Source organism: Mauremys mutica, chromosome 13 (genome assembly GCF_020497125.1).
Source record: "Mauremys mutica isolate MM-2020 ecotype Southern chromosome 13, ASM2049712v1, whole genome shotgun sequence".
NCBI classification, from domain to species: domain Eukaryota; kingdom Metazoa; phylum Chordata; order Testudines; family Geoemydidae; genus Mauremys; species Mauremys mutica.
Window position 1 is genome coordinate 41,575,011 of NC_059084.1, and position 24,894 is coordinate 41,599,904.

The 24,894-nt window shown below is 40.9% G+C and overlaps 2 protein-coding genes and 1 long non-coding RNA gene across 3 annotated transcripts; 2 read left to right on the plus strand and 1 right to left on the minus strand.

Moving 5' to 3' along the window:
• The first annotated feature begins 5,772 nt into the window (after positions 1–5,772).
• LOC123348046 lies at positions 5,773–10,561 on the plus strand. Its single transcript, XR_006573152.1, has 3 exons — positions 5,773–5,867; positions 8,105–8,255; positions 10,499–10,561. It is a non-coding gene; the product is annotated as an uncharacterized LOC123348046 (long non-coding RNA).
• Positions 10,562–11,541: 980 nt separating this feature from the next.
• Positions 11,542–22,456, plus strand: LOC123347345 (cytosolic phospholipase A2 gamma-like). Its single transcript, XM_044984761.1, has 9 exons — positions 11,542–11,547; positions 11,621–11,763; positions 15,031–15,229; positions 16,595–16,712; positions 18,812–18,952; positions 19,319–19,372; positions 20,529–20,585; positions 21,050–21,106; positions 22,413–22,456. The coding sequence occupies exons 1-9, from the start codon at positions 11,542–11,544 to the stop codon at positions 22,454–22,456; spliced, it is 819 nt and encodes a 272-aa protein (XP_044840696.1).
• A 983-nt stretch (positions 22,457–23,439) lies between these two features.
• Positions 23,440–24,375, minus strand: LOC123348045 (olfactory receptor 14A16-like). Its single transcript, XM_044985291.1, has one exon. The coding sequence runs from the start codon at positions 24,373–24,375 to the stop codon at positions 23,440–23,442; it is 936 nt and encodes a 311-aa protein (XP_044841226.1).
• Positions 24,376–24,894: the final 519 nt, after the last annotated feature.

Genomic DNA, 24,894 nt, shown 5'->3' on the forward strand with positions numbered 1-24,894 from the left:
CCTTATTTTAAGGACCCCAAAAGGGACTGATGGGTAGAAAATTTCACTCTTTAGTTATTTACTTATGTCCAGCATTTCTTAAGCCTATGGCCTAATATAGCTAAGCTAAAATCTTACAGGTTTCAGCCTGTGTGCCTTGCATTTCAGCCGTGCTTTATTTAGATACCTAATGCATACTTATCACTTCTAAATACTTATCAGTCTTATCCTTCTATAATCCAACAACTTAAATGTATTTAGCATACAATGGTTATATATAACATAGCATATGAGTTGATTAATGAATATTAAAATGAACTAATTGGCTACAGCTTCCCCCTTGACAAGGTGGTTATTATGAAACAAATGAAGCATAATAAGAACCCTGTCATGCACATATTACTTAATGATAAACAGCAACTGTAATTTGTATAACAATAAAACACATGTGTAACTTAAATCTATGTGTAACTTTATTGTTTTATACTTATTAAGAATTAGTTATTTCTCTAGGGATCATGTTAAGTGGTGGCTCTATTTTTTCCCTGGACATTGGTGCAGCTGCATATGGAGACTTTGGAACTTGATGTGGGTTTATGCAATACATATCCTCATAAATTGTTTAGTCTCTTACAGCAGTTCTAGTTGATACTGGTGAGTTCCCTGTAGATAAAAGGACCATGGAAATAGGTTGGACTGAACAAGACTGGGCTTAACCCTCTATTTACTTATGATTCTATTTTTTCTGTATAAAATAGTGTAAAAATAATACCCACAGTGAGGGTACTATGGATAACAATCCCTTCCTTCCATCCAATTTCCATCCTTATAAGAGTGATGAATACTCCATTTGAGCTGCTACCCTCCAAATTGTATGTGCTTGTCTGCCTTATTCCTGTCATTACTAATTTCAATTTAATGTGAATTTCTTCTAACAACTCTTTTAGCTGTAAAATTAATGGTGGTATAAACACACAAAACATTGGAGTACTTTGTTTGATAAGATTTTGATAATCCAGGTTGCTAAGAATAACCATTTCATTTTCAAAAATTAGCACTGGGAATTATTGTTGTGTGCCTAAAAATTGTAGGTACTTGTGGCTTAAAACAAAAATCTGGATTTATGACCACACATCTAAATTGAGCATAATAAAATTATTTGTGATTTGATACTACACAATACTGTTCCTATCTGTCATAGGTCTCCCTTTACATATGAGATCTCCATTTGGTTAGTTGCAACTGGACATGATTCTAAAGTTGTGTTGACTTGCAGTAGATTCATTTGGTGCCTTTCCACCTGGCTACATCAGGGAAGTGTTACCTCAAACACATTGCACCTGCAGATCCATTGACACTCCCACTGAGAGCAACAAGTCATCTGTGGGACTTTCCATGTTTGGGCATTGTGATGATATATCACCAGCCAAAGTACTTTCCTTCATTCTCTGTAGATGTTGTCTTTTAAGTGACCCATGGAATGGACAGAAGTGAATTGATTAAATACATGCTTATTTGGATCAAACATCAGTAATGATGTAATTTCCCTATTTCCCTATGTTAAGTTCTCCTCACACCTTCTATGGGTCATCTTAATTATCACTTCAAAAAGTTTTTTTTCCTCCTGCTGATGATAGCTCATCTCAATTGATTAGACTTTTCCTGTTGTTATGCATACTTCCACCTTTTCATGTTCTCTGTATGTATAAATATCTCCTGTCTGTGTGTTCCATTCTATGCATCCAAAGAAGTGAGCTGTAGCTCACGAAAGCTCATGCTAAAATAAATTTGTTAGTCTTTAAGGTGCCACAAGTACTCCTGCTCTATTTTAAAATATTTTTTAATAACTGTTACACTACTCAAAGACCTAATTTGGATACAGGCTTCATATTTTTATAGTCTAAGTTATATATGGTCAGTGCTCCATTTTGTTTACTGAGCTTCGGCATTTGGTTTTGTTTTTCCATGATCCATATGGGATTTCATCAGTTGTTGGTGAAGATTTATCTTCAGTTGTAACATATATTTTATATCCTCCCCACTCTGGATTACTTTTAAGAGAGTGAATTTTTTCCTTCAATTTAACAAAGTCATTTGATCATTTTTTCTATGTCAGATTCAAGAACAAGTTTCTCACCTATTTCTCCTTTAACCTTTTGATTAAATTTGTTATGAGCGGTTGGAAAAACTGTTTGACCAACTAATTTTTTGGGGGAAAATAATGTACATACCTTCCTCCAAATTTCTGGACCTCCAATGGAAAATTCTTTCACAATACACAATCCTTCCACAATGCTCATCTTTCAATGCTAGATGTACTGCTATCTATACAGACTTGACATATGACTTTGCACCTTATGTATTTTTTAAAGTTGTACCATTAGTCCATGCGGTAAACAGTATTTTATCACAAGTCTTAGTTATAAATTGTTCTTGTGCAGATTGATATCCCATTCAAAGAAAATTTCAGTTGAAAGGTGTGGTGTAATCCCTCAGATCGTCTGTTCTGAGTAGAGGTAGATGACAGAAAATGGAGCAATGGTCTCAAGTTGCAGTGGTGGAGGTCTAGGTTGGATATTAGGAAACACTATTTCACTAGGAGGGTGTAGAAGCACTGGAATGGGTTACCTAGGGAGGTGGTAGAATCTCCATCCTTAGAAGCTTGACAAAGCCCTGGCTGGGATGATTTAGTTAGTGTTGGTCCTGTTCTGAGCAGGGGGGTGGACTAGATACCTCCTGAGGTCTCTTCTAACCCTAATCTTCTATGATTCTATGCTTCTATCTTGGCTTATTCGTTCTCGTGCCCAGATCACTCTTATCATTGGATCCTGAGCCTCAAGAGGCAAGTTTGAGGCTAGTCCCAAAATAATTCTCATTTGCCTTGGAGGTTCTTGTTTTACTGGAACAGTCTGGTTGTTTTGTTTGAAGTGCAGCATTACAGCAGTATTGCAGCAGCATCAGCGTTGTTATGACATGCATTTTTTTTCTTTTCCCTCTTCTAGGCTGTCTGTTTCTAATCCTCCACTTCCTCTTTTGCAGTACACGTCTGTAGTTCCTCTGCCTGTGGAAATATATTTCTTGTATGGTACAATCTTAAGTGATTAGCATGATAGAATGTATTCACCTTTCTTTTCTCTTTTGTGATCCTAATTCTATATACAGAGAGGAACTGAGTTCATCCATAATATAGTGTGACCCAGTTCATTGGTTACAGAAATTGCATTCTGGTACAACTTATGATAGGAGCATCATCTGATTTCCATTTTTCCAAGTGCTCTCTCTTTTGCCTTTATCAAAGTAGCCTTTTGTCTTTTGTTTCGATTTTTCCAATTTAACAGCTACTGGAAAGTGAATCTGCTTAAATGAGTGTAGATAGGTCTCCAGTTTGACTCCCTCTAGCTGTGTGCCACTGGCATGCCTCAAGAGATGCTGCAGCATTCACATGGTTAGCCCAGTCATTACCTCAATGGTTGTATGGCCTGTGGAGGGAGTTGGATTTGCCCTGAGTGTCATTAAAATGAGTAGAATTAGAGTGTCCCCACTGCATTCTGTTGGAATCTACCTGATTCTGCAGCATTAGTCTGATGGTGCAATTTGTTCACTCTACCATCCCTGATGATTTAGGCCTATTTGGAATGTGCAATTTTTTTGCACTCCCAAGAACTGCAAACCCATTTGGAAGACTTGCCCAGTAAAATGTGTTCCTTTGTCTGGCTCTGCCGAAGTGTGAAGTCTCCAGCGAGAGAAGACTAGTTCCACTAAGATTGTTGTTGTAGCTAAAGCAGCACTGCCTTAAGGGGAATTCATCCACCTATTTAGAGAGTGGATCAACAATAAGGCTACATTTTAGTCACAGATGTTTTTAGTAAGAGTCATGGACAGGTCATGGGCAGTAAAAAAAATTCACAGACCGTGACCTGTCCATGGCTTGTATTATATACCCCAGACTAAATCTTGTGGGGTGGCAGTCCATAGGTCACCACGGGTGGTCGGGTGGGAACAGCTGGGAACCTCGGTGGTTCTGGGCAGGGCGATTAGTGGGGCTGGTAGGCTCCCTACCCAGCTCATTGTGATGCTCCCTGGAAGCGGTGACATGACCCTCCCTCCACACACTGCCCCTACCCAGTGATGAGCTGCCAAAATACTAACAACCGGTTCTCTCCTCCTCACCCCATGAGGGGTCATGCCCCCCCCGGACTCCTGCCCCATCCAACCCCCCCATGTTCCATGACAGCCCCCGCCGGGACCCATGCCCTATCCACCCCCCTTCCCTGTCCCCTGACTGCCCCTTGCCACCCCATCCAACCCCTTCTCTCATTGCTGATGGCACCCGGGGACCCCAACCCCATCCAACCACCCCTTCGCTCTGTCCCTGGAATCCCTACCCCTAACTGCCCCCCACCGCCCCATCCAACCCCTACTCCTTCCTGACTGCCCCCCCGGGACCCTTGGCCCCGTTCAATCCCCCGGTTCCCTGCCCTCTGACTGCCCTGACACTAATCCACCCCCCCAACTCTCCTGCCCTCTATCCAACTCCTGCTCCCTGCTCCCTTACCTTACAGTGCTGCCTGGAGATGGGGGCCCACTTGGGCTGGGGCCGGGACCGGAACCACCCGGCAGAGGTTGGGGCCGGGCAGGAGCCGCACCGCCTGGCTGAGTTCAGGGCCAGACCCGGGGGCCGGCAGGAACCGTGCCACCCGGCCGGACCCGGGGGCCAGACCCAAGCAGGAGCGGTGCTGCTGGGCAGGAACCGCGCCACCCAGCCGGACCCGGGGGCCGGACCGGCGGCCGGGCAGGAACCGCGCCGCCTGGCCGAGGTCGGGGCCGGACCCGGCGGCCAGGCAGGAACCGCGCCGCCTGGCTGAGGTTGGGGCTGGACCCAGCGGCCGGGCAGGAACCACACCACACGGCCGAGGTCGCAGCTGGACCCTGGGGGTAGGAGCCGTGCCGCCCAACCCCAGAGTCCCGCCACGACCTCGCCGAGTGGCGCGCCGCCTCCTGCCCTCCTCCCGCTGGCACCCCCGCCCCCAGCTCACCTTGTGGAAGCCACTGCTTCCTTCTCAGCCCTCGCAGGCTTCCCTCGCGAACAGCTGATTTGCGGGAAGCTGGGGAGGGGGACAAGAAGCCGGAGGAACTTCAGCAGAGGAGGCGGAGTGAGGTGAGCTGGGGCTGGGGGAAGGGTAGACAGCTGCTAGAGCTTTAGTTAAATTTAAAAGCCCTTTTGGAACTAGTTGTCCCTCCAGGAACAACCGGTTCTAAACGGGCTTCTAAATTTAACAACCGGTTTGCGCGAACCGGTGCGAACCAGCTGCAGCTCACCACTGCCCCTACCCCAAGTGCCATCTGCACAGCTCCCATTGACAGCTGCAGTCACTTACCATTGGACAATATAGATCACATTACCAGAGCTGAGCGTAGAATGAAGCACAGCCACAAAGTGTTTCTAGATGGAGCAGGCCAAGTAGAAGGTTCTAAGGGTTATTAAAGGTCATTAGCAAAAAGCCAAGAGGTTCCACTATAGCACAACAACAAAAAGCTCATTAGGGAAGGTCATAGCTCTTAAGTAAACAACTGGAGTGAGCATGTGGGAAACGTAGGCAACATCCAAGGATGAGTTAATGCATGACAGTGAGCATATGTTATCTAAGGTTAAGAATAGATCGTATAAAAGCACTGAAGGCTAGGGCAGTATAAAGGGCAGACCATCGACAGGCAGAAGACAAGCAGGTGCTGGCCAAAAGAGCTGCTGGAAAGAAGTTAAAAGCTGCCGAGAGACCTGACCACAGACAGAGAAGCAGAGCTGACTGGCCAGAGCTGACTAGGGAGAAGCAGAAGCTGCAAGCAGCAGACAGCAACAAGCAAATAATACGGCAAAGCCAAAGGGCAGAGTAAGACTGCTAGTTTTTAATTATAGTATTTCATAAATGTCAAGAACTGTTGTTTGTGATTTGTTATGGCCTGGCCTTCTGTAGCAAAGTGCACCGCTTAGAATCATTTAAACTGTGCGCTCTTGTGGTCTAGCTGCTCTTTAATTTACAATAAGAGAATTTTAGATTACATTGTAGTAGGGATTATTAGATACATTAATAAAAAGATACTTTGATTTGAAAAGAATATTGCCTGTGTCAGAAGGTTACATACATGTCCTCCAGGTATTTTCCTTTATTACCCTGGACTGGAGGCCCATATCTTGGGAAAGACAAACCAAGAGGGTGATTGGCAGATTATTTAGGGGTACCCAAAGCCTATTTTTCAGGGTGACAGCATCATTATAGATGTGTATCCTGACATCCACTGAAAAGAACAGGGCCAGCTGTGTTCCACAATGCTTCTCTTCTGGGTCAATTCCTTGTGTATGCTCTCTTGTGACGATCTGTCAGAGAACAATGCCAATGACAACACTGGACTGGGCTGATTTTCTTTGGTTATAATTAACTTTAAAATAATTGGAGCTGTGTGAATGTACAATGTCTCTGTTCTTTTGCAGCAAAAGGGAAATACATTACTAATATGGCTAGAATTGTCAGCAGAACCTATGAGAGTTGGGTGCCCAAATCCACTTGAAATTCAAAAGGAGTTGAGTGTCTGGAAAAAAAATAGGTTGGCTTGAAAATCACAGGATGATCTATCTATCTATCTTCTGTTGTCTCTCTTCTACCTGTCTGGCTTCTATTTATCTATATTGTATCATCTATATCTTCTATCTATGTGTCTATTTATATTTCTTTATAATTAACTTTAAAAGAATTGAAAGTGTGTGAATGTGGACATTCTCTGTTCTTTTGTAGCAATAGGGCAATAAATTACTAATATGGCTAGACTTTTCTGCAGAACCATGAGAGTTGGGTGCCCAAATCTGATTGAAATTCAAAAGCAGTTGGGTGTCTGAAAAAAAAATTGGCTACCTTCTACATCGCAGGATCTCTTTCTCTCTTTCTGTCTCCCTCTCTCTTTTCTATCTCTCTATCTTCAATCTGTCTATTTTCTATTGTAGACAATACTTTTAGTTTATTGTTCATTTATTGCATTATGTTATAATTAACTAACATATTATGTCATATATTATCACTATATGCTACATAGAGTTAAACTGTAGGATTGATAAGATTGATGAGCAGTTAGAAGGGATAATTATGTATTAGGCATCAAAGTAAGTAGGGTTGAAACACAAGGCCTGTAGGCTCATGACTACAAGATTTTAGCTTAGCTATTTTAGGCCTTGGAGCTAAGAAATGCTGACATAAGCAAGTGACTGAAGAATAACTAGATGCCCTAAGATTATGGGGAAAGAGGAACCAAGTGGTAATATTGTGAAACATTATCTGGAAGATTAATTTTATCTGTTTCCGACATGTCTTAACTACAGGATACAGGTTGTGTGTCTATGCTAATGAGAATAAAGAGAACGTACACAACCTATAGAAATCAGGGTATCTTTAGTTTCTAGGGGTCATCAGAGCAATAAGGAAAAGGAGGGTTAACACTTTTATGGACATGCACAGAATGTAGGTATAGACAGACTCACATTAGAAAAAGAGGGTGCCAACAGCGGGAAAATTCAGCTCCCTATGGGAAATGCCAGCATGAATCATCCCTCTACTGATTATCAATCCATGAGAGATCCACCAGACCACAACACTATTGTTAAGACTGTGAGTAAAACTATATTTGTAACTTCTGCATAAGTCCGTATAGGATTTCTATATGCTTTGGTAATCATAGCTTTAATTGTAATTTTAACAAAACTTGTAAAAGAGACTGGACCTTGTACTTGTGAATGTCTGTGTTGTCACTACCCTTGGTATTCATGTGTTCCTAGAGACTCTAAATCTGAAGCAAGTAGCAGAGGTGACTTTCATTCTGTTAAGCTTGAAAATGTAGCTACTAGAGTCATTACTACATTACAAAAATAACTTTAAATAAAATAAAAGACCTATCTATCTCCCTACCTACCTATCTACCTACCTACCTATCCCCACACACTCTGAAATACTCTGAAATACATCTGGTACTGACCAAGGTCCATGGTAGCAGTCAGAGCTAGATGGACCTACAGTCTGATCCTGTACTTCAGCACTTCCTATGTCACTATATTAAATGTTCATTTTCTCTTGTATACTTTAAGGCAACGAAGAATAAATTAGATGTTGGCCTGAGCTTTTGGAAGTCCTGAAAGAGGTGGAGTTTTCCTTTTTCACTGACGGAGGAATTTGAAATCACAGGGCATCTCACAGAGAAACAGGAAAGCACAAATGGAAATATTTCATAAACACAAGGTATACCATTCCTCTTACATTTTGCAGTTTTGCTACCTATTGCTATTTGGAAATGCTGAAATGCTTCATCATATTTCATATTAAAGGTACATTCACAAACAGCTCATAAAGAGTTCATAAAGGATCAATAGATTTTTAAATAAATGGCTCATCAATTATTATAGGATCCAGCAGCTCAACAGATTATTTTAGTTATAGGGTATAAGCAACCATAATATATTTTACTGATGTGCTTAGCACTGTCTATAATGCACACTGCTTCTGTTTTCAATGAGCGTATAACATCTATTAACCATTTACTAACTAATTATAATATGAAGGGTGACCAAGCAATTTCATCTCCAGCTTTTTTTCTGAAGTTCATGTGTTCCATTTATTCAATGACAATGCCACATTGAATTATAGAATAACAAGGTTAGAAGGGACCTTAGGAGGTCATCTAGTCCAACCTCCTACTCAAAGCAGGACCAATCCCCAGACAAATGTTTACCCCAGTTCCCTAAATTGCCCCCTCAAGGATTGAGCTCACAATGCTGGGTTTAGCAGGCCAATGCTCAAACGACTGAGCTATCCCTCCCCCCATGCTTCATTGTAGCTATTGTGGCAGAGCTCTGACCTTACCCCTGTGGGTCCTGCACTTCTAGGTGGTTTATGCTAGCCTCAGTGACTCACTGTGACCCTCCACGTAGCCCTTCTCTTTCTAGGGCCAGGGTTACAGTCTACTGAGCACTTTTCATCATAGGCCAGCAAGGAGGTTGGTGAGAGAACTCTCACAGTCTCTGTTGTCCCTGGGGGCTTATTTGAGAACAGTTTAGCCTCCTGTCCTGACAGGGGCCTGACTTCCCCTCCCAGGAGATGTTTCTGTAGTGGTGGGTTGGGGGGAACCCGGGCCCACCCTCTACTCCGGGTTCCAGCCCAGGGACCCTAATGGTAGCAGCTGTTGGCAGCCAACCTTTCACTGCCAGAGATGCTACATTTCCCTGGGCCACTTCCCCACAGCTCTCTTGCATCTCCCTTCTTCACCCTTACCTTAGGGCTCCCTTACTGATGGTTTGAGGGTGTCTTCATTAACCAGCCCTTCAGCCGCACTTCCTCTCCTCTGGCTCCCTGGCTCTCCTCTGCCTGACTGGAGTGAGCCCTTTTTATAGTATCAGCGGGGCCTTAATTAGAGTCAGGTGGTCACATTAGCTTAGTGGCCTCACCTGACTCTATGCAGGTTAATTAGAGTCAGGTGTTCTCATTAGCCTGGAGCAGCCCCTGCTCTGGTCAGTCAGGGAACAGAAAACTGTTAATCCAGTGGCCAGTATATCTGCCTTCTGCTATTCTGCTGTACCCAACTGGCCTGGGTCTGTCACACTATATACACCCGGTATAACACAAATTCAGATATAACACGGTAAAGCAGTGCTCCAGGGGGGCAGGGCTGCGCACTCTGGCGGATGAAAGCAAGTTCGATATAATGAGGTTTCACCTATAATGCAGTAAGATATTTTGGCTCCCAAGGACAGCATCATATCAAGGTAGAGGTGTAATACAGACTCGGGGCCAATCTTGCTATATTTGGTGGCCCGTAAAATACATCTTAAACTCCGAACAGTAGGGTTCATCATGACCAATACTTATTTCCCATTTACCCTCTGTGATGGGGTGTATCAACCCTGCACCAGCAACACAGGAGTTAAAAAAACTGTTTTGGGCCCAAGAGGCTCCACATCCTCATCCTTGATGGCTTCCAATGAAGGGAGCATATGAAAGGAAGCAGCATAGCTCAGTCTGGGTTGGCTGAGGCTGGCTCAAGTGCTGGGAATTGTCCCTGAGTTTCTCAACTGTTTTCATTGTAGTTGTAACTGTGTTGATCCTAGGATACTAGATTTTGAATGATTTCTTGCAACATGTGTTAACTCCTTATGCTTAACAAGCTATTCCACCTTGTATTTAGCTGTGACACTGTGAATACTGTTCCCAGATCTGAAGAAGAGCTCTGTGGAGCTTGAAAACTTGTCTCTCTCCTCAACTGAAGTTGGTCCAATAAAAGATACCTCCTCACCCACTTTATCTCTCTTTCGCCTCACAGAGTTTCCCCCCCTGTTGTTCCAGTGTAGGAGAGATGTGTGAGATCTTTCCAAACAGGCTTTGAGTTCCACCTGGAATACGCTTTAATGAATTGTCTGGATCTCTGTACATTGTCCATCCCTGACAGATTTTTGAGAGATGATACATTCTCTTGACATTTTTTCCCCCAGGGTGAAGGTAAAATCAGAATTTCCCATGAACTCTCAGAAGGGGAAAAATTAGGAACAAGTAACAGAAAAGTGCGGGTAAAGAAATGCCTGGATAGCCTTGGGATTCCCTGTAATCTGGTAGGAGTCTATAAATGTCTTATTGAATTATAGAGGAACATACAGAACATTGACAATGGGAACGATTACTTATGCAGAGCTGCTGAAAATGTGTTCATCAAAAAGTTGTAAGAGTTTTTTGTTTGTTTTCTGGGTTTTTTCAAAGCTTTTAAAATAAAACAAACTGAATCCAATGGGACATAAGTGAATGGCTAAAATTAAGAGCATGATTAAGTGCTTTGCTGATTTGGGATGGACTTAAATACATGTTTAAATATAAATGATCGAAAGAACAGGTACTGAAAAATGAAAAAAACATTTTTGTTTTCATTTATGTTGAATTTTTCCACAATGTTTTTAAAACTTCAAACTCGATTTTTTCTGTTTCCTAAAACCATATATATAGTGGTATTGAGGTCTCTCTCTCTCTCCCTGTATATGTGTGTGTGTGTATATATATATAGATAGATAGATAGATAGATAGATAGATAGATACATCAGTTTTGATTCTTAAACAATGATTTTTTCCAGGTTTTGGGGAAACTCTTAAAATATCAATTAAAAATTCCTTTTAAACAAAAAGGTGATTTTATCATCAAAATCCCCCCACAAAACAAAAGAAAACAACAACCCTGTTGAAATATTTTCCAGCAGTCCTGATAATTAACAGTATTCATGCTACATGGATTACATAATTCATATAAATGTCATATATTATAGCAGCTATTGGAGTTATTCTTGTAGATGAAGAGGTAAAATCAGGCCTCATTACTGAAATCAGGAAAGCTTGTGAGTAAAATTACTCATGGAAGTTATCTCATTTAAACCGGTGTAAATAAAGACACTTACATGGGTGAATGCTTACAGAATTGGGTCCTACAAGATATTCTTTTGAATTACATGATGCGGGATATCCTAGGTGGGAATGGTAGATGTTTGCAGATACCATGAAAGTAACTTAGATGAGCAATGATGGTTCCTCAGTAATCCCAGTTTATACGTTGCCATCTCTTTTCCTTTCCTCAGGATGATGTGCCCAATATCGCCATCCTGGGAGCTGGTGGAGGACTGCGAGCCATGATTGCCCTTCATGGAACCCTGCAGGAGCTACAAAAGCATGGTCTCTTGGACACCATCATGTACTTGTGTGGGGTCTCAGGTTCAACTTGGTAGGTGCATGTCAAGAGTGAATGAAATTGTGTCCTTCTATAGAACTGACAGCCAGGGGAAACTATTGCTATTGTTATTATTAACAAAAGACATGCTGATACTTCATAACCAATAGGAAAACACTGTCTGTCCAGTTCCTGAGGAGGTGAGAATACATGTGTTACCAGCACAATCTAGGGCACCCCACCCCATCTTTACCCTACCAAGGTTCAAGGCACAACCCAGATAATTTAGTCATCCCACCCTTTCCCGGTCTGGGCTCGATGCATGAGGCACTCTCCCTTACCAGTCCTGGGCCCAGGACATAACCTTCTGGGGGTTCATGGGCTCTTTTACGAGTAAAAGAACCTTACACAGTAATATCCTTAATCTCTATTTATTAACAGTTACCAAAACAGAATATATGTGCAACACATACAATTCTCACTACTCCTAATAAGGCAGATAAACTTTACTCAATAGCCAATCAAGATTCCAGGGCTCCAGCTTCTGCACAGTATTTTTGCCAGGTGCTGAGGTCTGGCAGCTCTGATCTAGAGCTGTATCCTGGAGTGAGGATTCAAAGAACTTCCCTTTGGATCCGAGTTTATACAGTTAAAACTGGATTCTACTTAGCAATACCTTAATCAATCATTTTAAACTAAACAGTATTTTTCACCAATCCTAGCGCATTATGAAACAATTCTTTAACCAATCATACTCCAACCCCTTAGCTGATTTAAATCTTGCAGAAATTATGTCTGCAATGGACAGAAACAATACAATAATTACACAGGGACCATACAAACAATAGAGAAGTAGGGGCCATAAAGGCAAAATAACAGAACTATAGATTTAACCATCACAACTGTTGATAAGTGGTTTCTTTGCAAACAGAATACTATCAAACAAAGCTGTCTATAAACATCCTAAGATCTGTTTCTTTACCTGGTGTTGGTGAGTACGATTAGGACAGGAGTGCCTTCTTAACAGCCTGATATTATATTGTTTTGACGCAAATTAGATGGGACGTGACTCCCTGCTTCTTAGCTCCTGGTGGCTGCTGTCCTCTTATGGCTGTTGCTTCTTACTGCAGAAAGGCCTTGGCCTACACACATTGCAATGTAAGTCCAGGCTAAAACTCAATACCTCTTCCATCTACCCACAAATCATGCAAATCCAGAGCTTAGACTCAGGGTCCCAGGACTCCATGAGGGTAGAGGGTCTTAGCCTGAGTCAGGCCAGGACCCAGGGTTCAAGATCTATTGCTTTGCAGTGTAGACACAGTCCTGCTGAACTCACGCTCTGGGAGTCAACTGAAGATGTCCCAAGGGATGACTTCCTTTTTCCTATTGACAGTCAAATTTTCCCATACTGCACCACAAACAAAGGGCTAATGCAGCTACATTTTGGGAGGGTTCTAGAAAGTCTGGGATATGGGTGGCAGAATATGATCCTGCATAATGCAGTGTAAACTCTGGAGCCCCAAATTGGGACCCAGAGTTCAACAATTCCAAACCTGAGGTTACAAATGAGTGTAGATGCTCAAGTCCTAGGTTAGCAGACCCAGAGCCTGCTAACCTGAGTTCTGCTAATCCTGGGCTTACATTGCTGTGTGGACATGCCTTTTAGGTCTGACCCTCCTAAGATTTCTACATGAGCACAAATAATAGGGGCCAAGCCCTATACCTCTAATGTAATATTTATAGATCTTGCAGTGTCATTGTGAATTGCTTGATATCTGGTGTTTCCCTTAAAGACCAAAATCCTTTAATCATGGGTTTTTTGTGAGTCTTACGGCTTATTTACCCTTAAAATGCTACAGCTGATGCAGTTACACCACTGTAATGCTTCAGTGTAGACACTAGCTTACACCAGTGGGAGGGGTTCTCTTGTTAGTGTAGGTAATCCAGATCCTTGAGAGGCAGTAGCTAAGCCAGCAGAAATATTCTTCCATTGACCTTGCATTACCTACATAGGGACATAAATCAGCTTAACTATGCCAAGCCGGAGTGTGGATTTTTCACACCCCTTGAGCAAAAATTATGCTGGCCACACAGTCTAGTGTAAAACAGGCTTTAATTATATTATGAAGCACAAGTGTCTAGCTCTGGTGGTTGTGAAGAAAAGCTTGGAAATGTGAACCCTACCAGAAACCATGATTTTAAAATAATTCTCATGATTTTTAAGCCAAACTCAGGATCTTCTGTGACCTGACTTGTGATTTTTGGCACATTTGTTGTTGGCATTAGTGCTGAAAGCAGGATAGCAGAATGGTGCCTACTACCTTCTGTTGTCCCTTTTTCTCCAGTCAAGAGACTGTTATTTCAGTTGTCGTTAAAGAGGGGCAGAGTGTGTACAATGGTTTGGGCCATGGAAATAGTGAGAAGTGGACATAACTGGGGTTCGGTAAACTGGAACAAGTGATAGGGTGTAACACAAGACGGGGCTATCCAGGTGGAAAAGATACAACAATGGTTGCAAGATTGTAGAATAGGGTGGAGAGTTAGTTTCTCAGTGGAAAAAGAGACTGTGTCCTCCAGAACATCCTGCTAATCTAACAAGGCCACGTACTGATTGCCTTATTCACAGTGAGTAGCAATTGACACAGGAGCCTAAGGGAGTTAGGCACTCTGTTGTTGATGCAATTCAAAGGGAGACTGATACCAGTGGGCGACTTCCTAATTATCGTAGTTACTTATCTGCCCCACATTAACATAGTGTCTGAGCACCATTGTATTTATTTTCAGAACATCCCTGTGAGGTAGGAAAGTGCCTGTATCCCCCTTTTCCTATGGGGAACTAGGGCTACAATCTCTGGGAGAGCAGGGAGCAGAACCTACATTTCCCGAGTTCTAGTCAAGTTTCCTAATTACTGAACCATCATTCCCCTCCAAATCTTTCTGAAGAAATAGTCCCACTGAAGTCAATGTTAGGGCGGCAGAGTCATGGTGGTCTGGACAGATCTGTGGATGTTACAAATGTCCTGAATGTAACCAGAGCTGTTCAAACTCAGTGTCAGGGACCCTGTGTATTGCTAATAGAGATTCTCCATTTGCTCAGCCTTGTAAGGACCTGGGGGATTTGGATTTTATCTCTGCTGATGCTGTGGCTTTCCACAGCACCTATCCAGCCAACAATGTGATCCTTGCAGGTTACAAATACATTGCAATGATAGAACGATGAGTGAGAATATTCTAATAAATAATTATGCAGATATTGAAATGGCTGTGGAAAATAGCCCACATTCTGTTCCCCTTACCATCTGTGTTTTGCCTCTGTAATAGGTGTATGTCATATCTCTACAAAAGTGGGGACTGGACAGAGAAATTGCAGGCCTTGGAGGAAAGTATGTGTGCTAGACTTTCCAAATACACCTGGAGTGTCCCAAAGGCAACAAAAATGCTTCTCGAGGCAGCTAAAGATGAAAATTACTCCCTGACTGAGTTCTGGGCCTACACTGTGGTCTATGGAATGTTACATGACGTAGGTGAAAAACTTTCCTTTTTGTAACTTTCTAAGGTCCTTGTATGGCCCCAGTCACCAAAGTATCATGGCGCTTCATGATCTTTTAGTGTGTTTAGCCTCACTACATGTCTGTGAAGTGGAGAAGTGTACAGAGGGGAAACTGAGGCACCGAGCACCCAAAGGCCAGATTTTAAAGGTATCACCTTGTGGGATGAGCACGCAGGCACCTAGCACCCATTTATTTCAATGGGATTTAGGTGCCTACATGCTTCTGAAAATCCCACAGGGTACCTAATTACCTTTAAAAAACTGGCCCTGCTTGATTTGCTCAAGACCACATAAGGTCTATATTGCATTGTAAATATGGGTCTGTGGGACCCAGGATGGTGTACCTGGCATTTCCAAGCCTGGGCTGGAGTGTCCACATTGCAGTGTAAACCTGGGCTTAAAAGTTACATCTACACTGCAAAGAATAACCTGTGATGCTGAGTCTCAGGGCCGGGATCAATTGACTTGGACTCATGAGGCTCAGGCTTCTGGGTTAAAAATAGTAACATAGGCCGGGGCTGGAGCTGGGGCTAGAGCTGGGCTCTGAAACGTGGTGATGGGGGCGGGTCTCGGACCCTGGGCTCCAGCCCACAGGAGAATGTCTATACTGCTGTTTTTAGCCCCACCACCCAAGCCCCATCACCCAAATCAATTGACCCCAGGCTCTAAGTCTTGATGCTGTGGGTTTCGCTTTGCAGTGCAGATGTACCTACAGCTGCTGGACCTAGGTGTCACAGCCATGCTAATGTGGTCATATTGTACTACCCAACCTTCTGACTTGAGAATGCGGCTTGATTTGAGTCCACACAGCAAAACAAGAGGGCTTGGACCCGAGTCGCTGTGGGATACTGGCTCTGACCCACCCCTCAGTTAAAGACCTAAGACCTTGGGTCCTAAGTCCATGCTGAGCCAAGTCAACCTGATTTGTGTGTGCACAGAAATGGGTCTTGGGCTTACACGTGAGTCAGACCCCGGGCTTAGTGTAGAGTGTAGACATACCCTCAGGGTGTCCTCAGGGGAAGTGAGGATTAAGTCTTAGGCTAATGGTTTGATCACTTAGTCATTGAGGAAGGTTTGGTCTCATAAATAAATAAATGCTGAGTGGCTCCACTGAATTCTGCAGAGTTACTTGAGTTACTTCATGTATACCCCTGCTGAGTGACTGAGGACCCACTCCACATCTGTCTAGCTATCATCCCAACATGTGGAAATGTGTTGGCTCCCTGAGCTCAGGCTTGGACTGAGCTGTCAGGGCAGGGACTATAAGCAATGTTACAATCATAGTTAAAAATTAAGAGTGTGTTTGTCTGAACCTATAAAATCTTGTCTTTACAGCTGGACAAGGGACATTTGTCTGAGCAGCAGAGTGCTTCTGAGAATGGAAATAATCCCTACCCCATCTATGCAGCAGTGGATGAGCGGAGTTTTTCCAAAGTAACTGAATACTCTCCAGGTAAATACAAACAACCAGATCTACAGGAAATGTCAGTGCAAAGAAGCCTGTCATTTATTTCATCTACATGCAACTCCTCATGGCAGCAGAGATGTAAAGGTTGTCTTTACAGCTGATTGAAAATGAAAAAACAAATTGTGAAAAAAAAATCCAAAAAATTAAATTGTTTTTGTTCAGCAGGATTATTAATGGACCCCTTTTTCAGACTGCATGACATTTTCTATAATATTTGTTTCCTTTGTTTCCCATAGAAATTTTATCAAAAACATATTTTAATTTGATTTTCTTTAGCAAAAACCTTGATTTTCAGTAAGAAAAGAGTAAGTGAACCAAAACCTTAAAAAAAACTTAAAATATCAGTAAAACTATGGCAGAAAATTTCACAAAACATGGAAAATCCAGGTAACACCTACTACTGCTGAGAATAAGTTTTGTTCATGCAAAAACCTTTTTTGAGAAAAATTCAAACTCACTATTGTTTTCTTTTTCCCTTTGTCCTAGTTTAGTATTTAGGTGGATATACACTATATTTATTATCTTATTTGCTTATTTAGATTTAACAATATAAAATTATGCATCTTGAATCATCTTGGAAGCTAACATCATTAATAACACAATAAAATTTCTGGAGCATGAAAGAATAATTTCACAAGAAACTCACCAGCCATCACTCCATTCACTTTTACCTATAACTTGCGCTGATCAAAAATAATCCACCAAAGAAAATTTTTTCCATGAGTATAGGTCAGTTTTGACCCCAAGAAAACAATTTAGAAAAATACCAAAATCATAGAATCTCAGAATCATAGAATCTCAGGGTTGGAAGGGACCTCAGGAGCCTTCCAATGAAGCCTTTCAATTTTTAGTTTCAAGAAGACATTTTGCTTCAAAATTATTTTTACTTTAGGTTTTATAAAAAATAAATTTACATGAAATAAAAAGTCAAAATCACAATGAAACTTTTTTGATTGACCAAACTAAAATTGTTTTGAACACTTCTTTTTGCAGGGAATTTTTTGTTTTGTTTTGTTTTCATTCCAATTCAGAACAAAACCAAATTTCACAAATATGGAGTTTCCCTCCAAATGGGAAATAACAGCTTCTGCACAGCCCTAGATGTGCCAAGAATTTCTCTTACAATTTGTACGTGGTTTAGAACCAGGTAGTAGTTCACACATTTTGGGGAGGTGCTAAGGGACTAAGATGCGGTGAGAACCAATTGAAGGAATTGTAGATGAATTAGGGGATCACATAGGCTTTCTGGAACACTGAGAGAACTCTGCATGATGGAGCATCTTGAAAATAGCATGAAGTTGATAATAGGAGAAGGTAAGGTAGGAGGTGAGGAGATAGGGGATTCAATGGTGGAGCAAAGGGGATGATCAGGTCAAGCTGGAAGAAATATTTTCAATAAATTGTTTTTTTCACTAAAAATGCATTTTCAGACCCCTTTTTGTTAAATTCAAATATAATGAATAGTTTCAATTGGGGAAACAAATTGTAAGTGTAAAAGATTTTGTTTTTACTGTTTGATTTCAAATGGTCTTTTAATTTCAAATGTGGTCATTAAGAAAAGGGAAAACTGAATAATCAAGGAGGGAGGAAAGAAATGAGTCAACTAGAATGTCTGGTGGGACTTGAAATGAATAAAACAAAACAAAGTTTCATTTTCTGTCAACTCAAACCAGTTTATTTATTTACTTTTTAATTTGGTAAAGAATTAGGGTATTTTTTCAGTTCGAATCAAACTGGATGTTTCTCCAGAGTTTTTGGTTCTGCCACTGAATTAAAAAATGACGTTATTTGCCCAGCTTTAGTGGTAAGAAGTCTGGGCTGAGACACAGGTGGTGTGGGGTTGTAGCTGGAGCTGGATGGTGAGGACCAACAGCTTCATACAGAATGTGAATAGGAGTCAAGGATGGATGTAAAGATGCGACAACATGGATGGAAAGAAATTTTATTAATGTAGACATTATCTGAAGCACACTCACATTCCCCTGAGTTATGGATACCTCATGCCACCCTTTCCGGCTGATTCATCTGCCACCTCAAAGCTGTTGCTGGGCTTTGTTTCCAAACTCTTTATTTTTATTTTTCAGCAACATGGTTTGAGTTCACCCCCCATGAAGCCAGTTTCCTTGGCTACGGAGCAAGTGTACCCATGGAGTACTTTGGAAGTGAATACAAGAATGGGGAGCTAAAGAAGCAGAAAGAAGAGAAAAACATGAGTTACCTACAAGGTGAATGATCATGCCCCTGTTTCTTAGCAGATGGAGACAACTGAGGCTGGTTAGATGCATAGATATCGGAAGTAAACCATGGAATTCTAAAATGGAGAAATATTTACATATATTAGAGAGCTTTTATGTAGATAGCTGAGTGGGGTAAAAATAGTTTTCATAAGTCATACAAAATTTTGAGTTATCAAAAGAAATTCCTTTCCTGAATCAGAACAAAAAATCAAAATTACATTTTTTCACAAAACAAAAATTAAAAAAAATAGTTTTGGTTCAGGTGTGAAGAAAATACCTTGATCAACCCTAAGTAGAACCTATGTAAGTAAACAGAGTCAAATCCTTTTATACTCTTTTCCTTCTTGTTTTCAGGTTTGTGGGGAAGTGCCATTGGCAGCGAAACAGAAAATGAAAAAGTCATAAAAGGTATGCCAGTTTCTGTCCTCATAGCACACTGGGTCAGAGCTCAGGTCCTCAACCTTGTGCTGGATGGGACTCTCTAGAGTGAAGTCTTCTTTATCAACTCCAGAACAAGCTTCCTCCACTGCTCTAAAATAACCCAGGTGTAAGGACTTAAACAGCACACAGCAAACTGCATCTCTTTGTGTGTGCTTCTGAAGGTGAGGGTGTTTCATGTTCTGCAGACTTTTTTTTATTTAGCTATTTATTCTATTTTAGGGTCTATCAAAGGTTTTTAGACTGGCTGTTTTTAATTTTTATTAGAGGAAATCAGAAAACCACAATTTTCTGTGGGAAAAAGTGCCCAACTTTTCTAGTTGGAAAATAGTAAAATATGTGTGAAAAATTGGGATTTACTCCACTTTTCTCCTATCTTTTTATATTTCTCCACCTGCTACTTTCCGCAGTGAGTTAAAAAAAAGAGGACAAGAAGTACAAAAGGAAGAGAGAGATTGTAAAATGCAGTGAACATTCAAACACCAAAAATAGAAAAATGAAAAATTTTTGGTTTCTAAAAAATGGAATAATGTGTCATTTTACATTGTTTTTTCTTTGTTTGTTTCCTTTTATAGTTTCCTACTGGAATTTTTTTTTTAAAAAAAAGAAGGTCAAAACTGATATTTAATGGATGTTTTCAACTCTGATGAAGCCACATTTCAGACAGGACAAAATGTTGGTCAAAACACTTATATCAGCTCTAGTTTTATATATTTAAAAAGCCCGTAATAAGTCAATATGTCAAATGGGAAGTAATAGGTTTAGATGATGGTCTGAGTCATATGGGCAGACAGAAAAGGATACATAAGTCACTCCCACTCCAAGTGTCACTTTGTCCCCCTTTAGTTCAATCACAAATAGAACTGACATCAACTTCTGTAAGTGTCCCTGGCACTTCTGGAGGTGACACAGCAGGACACTAAGCAGGTGTTCAACATGGGATAATAAGTTAGAGATTTAGTGACAAGATTGGTGGCAAGTAGACAGAAACAGATGTGGTATAATTTCATCAATATATTTTTTCTCCTAAATCATTGCGATCTAAAATTTGTGTTCTAAAGGACTGAATTATTGTCAGTGTATTGTGAAATAACTGACTTGTCTAACTGAGGTATTTTTTTTCCAGATATATTCTTTGGCTTCTTTAAGGGAGAAAAAGATTCATATTCACCATCTAAAGAAGGTAGGTCATTATAGTCCGTTGTCACTCCAATTACTTACCAAATATGCCTACTGCTGATGTCTATAAAGGGTCATTCCCTTCCCCTCCCCCGGGGGAAAAATACTGGTTATTCACTGAAATACCAGAAATAAAAAATATTTCATTAACAATTTTCTAAAAAAATATTTTTTTTATCAAATCTAAATTTGTCAGGAAAAAAGTCAGTTTTCTTACTCTAGTCACTCATGAAAACAAAGAAAAAATTCAATCTGCAGAAATTTTATTTGGTTTACTTTTGGTTTTGGTTGGAAAACTATTTCAGGTAAAAAAATAGATTTCCTCTAATTTCTACAAATTTTGTTCCTTATGAAACTTGAAAATATTGACTTGACCATGATCTTTGTAACCTGAATGTTGCTTCCTAGTTGGTTATGTGATTGTCCATGGGTATATGAATTGACTGATAATCCTAATGACATTTTCAGGGTGTCCGGAAGGAATAGTCAAGGGATTTCCAGTACCCACCACTGAACCTGAAGCTGGTAAGTATATATATACATATAAGGCTGCCTGTTTTGTTCTAAGTCATTAGCCAATAGTTGGGGCCTTCAGGGCCATGTTGTTGTTGTTAGGGGTGGAATAAACAATACAAGTCAGGTACATCTTTATTTACAAAAAAAATGTACAGTAAATTATGTCTCCCTGAACAGAGTAGGACCAATAAAACCAGCAGTTTCCTTGCTCAGAAATCCCCATGTCTGCAACTCAAAGAGCTCTGTGCCCAAGGAGCTCAATCTCTGTGCTTCCTTTTCACAGTCACTCTCACAACTCCATCTCCTGGCTTTCTCCTCTGTGATACCCAGCTTTCAATGAATATTGCAGCCTCTGAATCTGCAACCATATTTTATAAATATAGAAATGTTTATTTATGGAATTCATTATAGTGCTAATCAACAAACTAGACCATGTCATACATGTTTGCACATGTGTATGTGTGTCTGAGAGAGAGAGAGAGAGAGAGAGAATAGCTTTTTGATTAAATGGAATTCTTTTAAATATATAAAATTTCTGTTTTCATTGAAATTTGGGGGATTTTCATAATAATGTTGCTAACAACCCAAACTCCTCACACCCTTATTTTGCAGCTAAAAATAGTTTTGACAGAAAACTTTCCAAAAGCGAGCTGATGTGGCCATATTGCCAGACAACGGGGAAGATGACATTAGGGGTAGAATATGGACAGACCAGACGGGGATTAATGAATGTTTATGTGAGGCAATAGGGGAAGAGGCTGCAGTAGTTAAGAAGGGAAATAATAAAGTCTGGACACTGAATATAGCTATGTGGATACACAGGAAGGGATAATTTTTTGATAAGATGAAAAGGGAAAAAAAACCTGTGGAAGGAGAGAGAAGACTCTATCCTGAGGTATTTCAGCTAACAAGTTTGTCCTTGGGCTATTGGAGAATATCTTCATTGTTATATGTGTGTTGTTTCTTAGGCCTTGTCTACACTACTACAGTTGTTACAATGGCAAAGCTATGGTGCTGCAGTTGTGTCACCCAGGGCCGGCTCTAGGTTTTTTGCTGCCCCAAGCAAAAAAATGTTTGACTGCCCCCCCCAAATTTTTTTTGCTTTTACATATGTTTGCACTTTGCAGTTTTGTTTTGTTATGGTTGTACAGTTAGAATAACCTCTGCTTTCTGCTCTAGTCTTTGAGTGCACACCCCATGTCTCCGTCTTCTGCCTGTCCCTCTCAGAGTTGAATGACGTGATTTTCCCTCTCAAATTGGCTATAGCAATTTGTGCGCCCACCGTTATTTCTCCCACTGTGCTTGGTATCTGCAGTTCTTCCCACAGGAGCTGTGACCAGTAGTAAGTTGAGTGACTAGCCCAGCCTTCACTATACAAAGTACAATTTATTTACCACTGTAGGAACAAAGTGTAACATAAGAAAAAATATGAGCAATTCCAGATCAATCACTGCAGTTGTTTGGTAGGATAAATATTTATGATTATTACCCAGACTCAGTTTGTCTTTAGGAAACATTGCAATAGTTTTCTCTTCCAAATTGCCTTTTCACCATAGCAAGAAGAATACAATATTTATTTACTTATTTTTTAAGAAAGATAATATACATAATTTTATAAGGAGTAGGTGCCCTATCACATCATAAATAAGACAATAAAATCCTATCAGCATTAACAATCATTTAAAGAGGAACTCAGGTATCCATAAACCTACAGAAACTTTTTTTAATTTTTCATCATTGGGGAAAGGAAAATTTAAGTCACCCAGAAAATCCTTTAAAAGACATTATGACATTGACACATTGAATAGATGACAAAATAAAAGGATATCCAGATTTAATCAAACATATTCCACCCTGCAAATTCCTATTCCCCAAAAGTCACTTGGAATAAAGAAGCAAGCCAAACAATGAATAAATAAAATGAAACAACATGAAAAAGAAACAACCAAGCAAACAAACAAGCCAAACCTCTCATACCCCGATCACAATTTTTATCCCCCAAAAAAGGAGAAGCACAAGAAAATTCATGAAGTCCACTAGTGACTTAGCTATGGCTATTGATATTCTGTGCAACATGCTCAGATAGCAAGGTGACGTTAGCAGTATAAGACTGATAGAAGGGTGTGTGTGTACATTTATGGATAGATATTAAGATTTTGATCTTTTTTACAGTGATTTAATTCTAAATTAACTCATTTTACTTCAGTGGAGTTAGTCCGGATTTTATGATTTCATAAACAGATTGCACCCTATTTTCTCAAGGGGACAATTTTGTCATCAGTTGATTATATCCATAAAGAAGCTCAGAATGAAATCTCAATCAAGTACTAATGATGGACATTTTAATTCTCAGTAATTAACCTCCATGCAATCAGTTTCTTTAATGCAGCTTTGATCTCCTTGTTCCTCATGCTGTAGATGATTGGATTCATTATTGGAGGCACCAGGGAATATAGAACACCCATCATGAGATCCATATTTGATGCTGAGCTGGAGGTGGGTTTCATATACTCAAAGAAGCCAGTGCAAAGAAACAAAGAGACCACAGTGAGGTGAGGGAGGCAGGTGGAGAAGGCTTTACCTCGGCCTTGCTCAGAAGGGATTCTCAGCACTGCTTTGAAGATCTGAACATAAGACACAATTATAAAAACAAAGCAGTTTGAACCTAAAAACATACCAAAGGCAATAGCCCCAATTTCACTGAGGTACGAGTCAGAGCAGGTGAGCTTGAGTAGCTGAGGGATTTCACAGAAGAACTGGTTGATGACACTGGACTGGCAGAAGGGCAACCTGAAGGTGTTCCCAGTGTGCAGGGCAGAGTAGACAATACCAGTAATCCAGGCACTGGCTGCCATTTGGACACAAGCTCTCCTGTTCATTATGCTCTCATAGTGCAGTGGTTGGCAGATGGCAACATATCGGTCGTATGCCATGATGGTGAGTAAGGCAAGATCAGTTGCAGTGAAGAGGAGAAAGAGAAAGACTTGGGTGACACATCCAGGATAAGAAATCACCCTGGTGTTTATGAGAGAATTGGCCATGGATTTTGGAATGGTAACGGAGATGGAGCCGAAGTCTAGGATGGACAGATTCACCAGGAAGAAATACATGGGGGTGTGAAGATGGTGGTCGAAGACTACGGCTGTGATGATGAGAAGATTCCCCATCAGGCCTACCAGGTAAACCACCAGGAACATCACAAAATGTAAAATCTGCAGCTCCCGAACATCAGAGAATCCCAGGAGAAGGAACTCGGTCAGGATGGTTTGGTTGGACATTTTCTTTCTCAGTTCATTGTGTGATGGCTGTGGAAGGAAGGACATAGACACTGGTAGGGATTAGAGTGAGAGAGGGAGTGGCCCTGATTCCCCGCAGCATTATCTCATGATGTGAGTGTCAACAATGCCCAGCACTCATCACTGCTATTTAACTAGGAGTGGTGAGTTATCACACATGTGCAAATTGACATGGCTCCCATAAAGTCAATGGAGCTGCATCATAGAATCATAGAATATCATAGTATATCAGGGTGGGAAGGGACCTCAGGAGGTCATCTAGTCCAACCCCCTGCTCAAAGCAGGACCAATCCCCAACTAAATCATCCCAGCCAGGGCTTTGTCAAGCCTGACCTTAAAAACGTCTAAGGAAGGAGATTCCACCACCTCCCTAAGTAACACATTCCAGTGTTTCACCACTCTCTGAGTGAAAAAGTTTTTCCAACTATCCAACCTAAACCTCCCGCACTGCAGTTTGCACCATCTAAAGATCTGCCCCAGGATGTGGCTTGATAAAATGCT

What these genes read in the sequence shown, in the direction of transcription:
- LOC123348045 (XM_044985291.1), bottom strand. Translation starts at nt 24,375, where the DNA reads ATGTCCAACCAAACCATCCTGACCGAGTTCCTTCTCCTGGGATTCTCT.
- LOC123347345 (XM_044984761.1), top strand. An exon ending in GGGGTCTCAGGTTCAACTTG is followed by an intron (nt 11,764 to 15,030) that starts GTAGGTGCATGT and finishes CCTCTGTAATAG; the next exon opens with GTGTATGTCATATCTCTACA. An exon ending in ATATTCACCATCTAAAGAAG is followed by an intron (nt 20,586 to 21,049) that starts GTAGGTCATTAT and finishes TGACATTTTCAG; the next exon opens with GGTGTCCGGAAGGAATAGTC.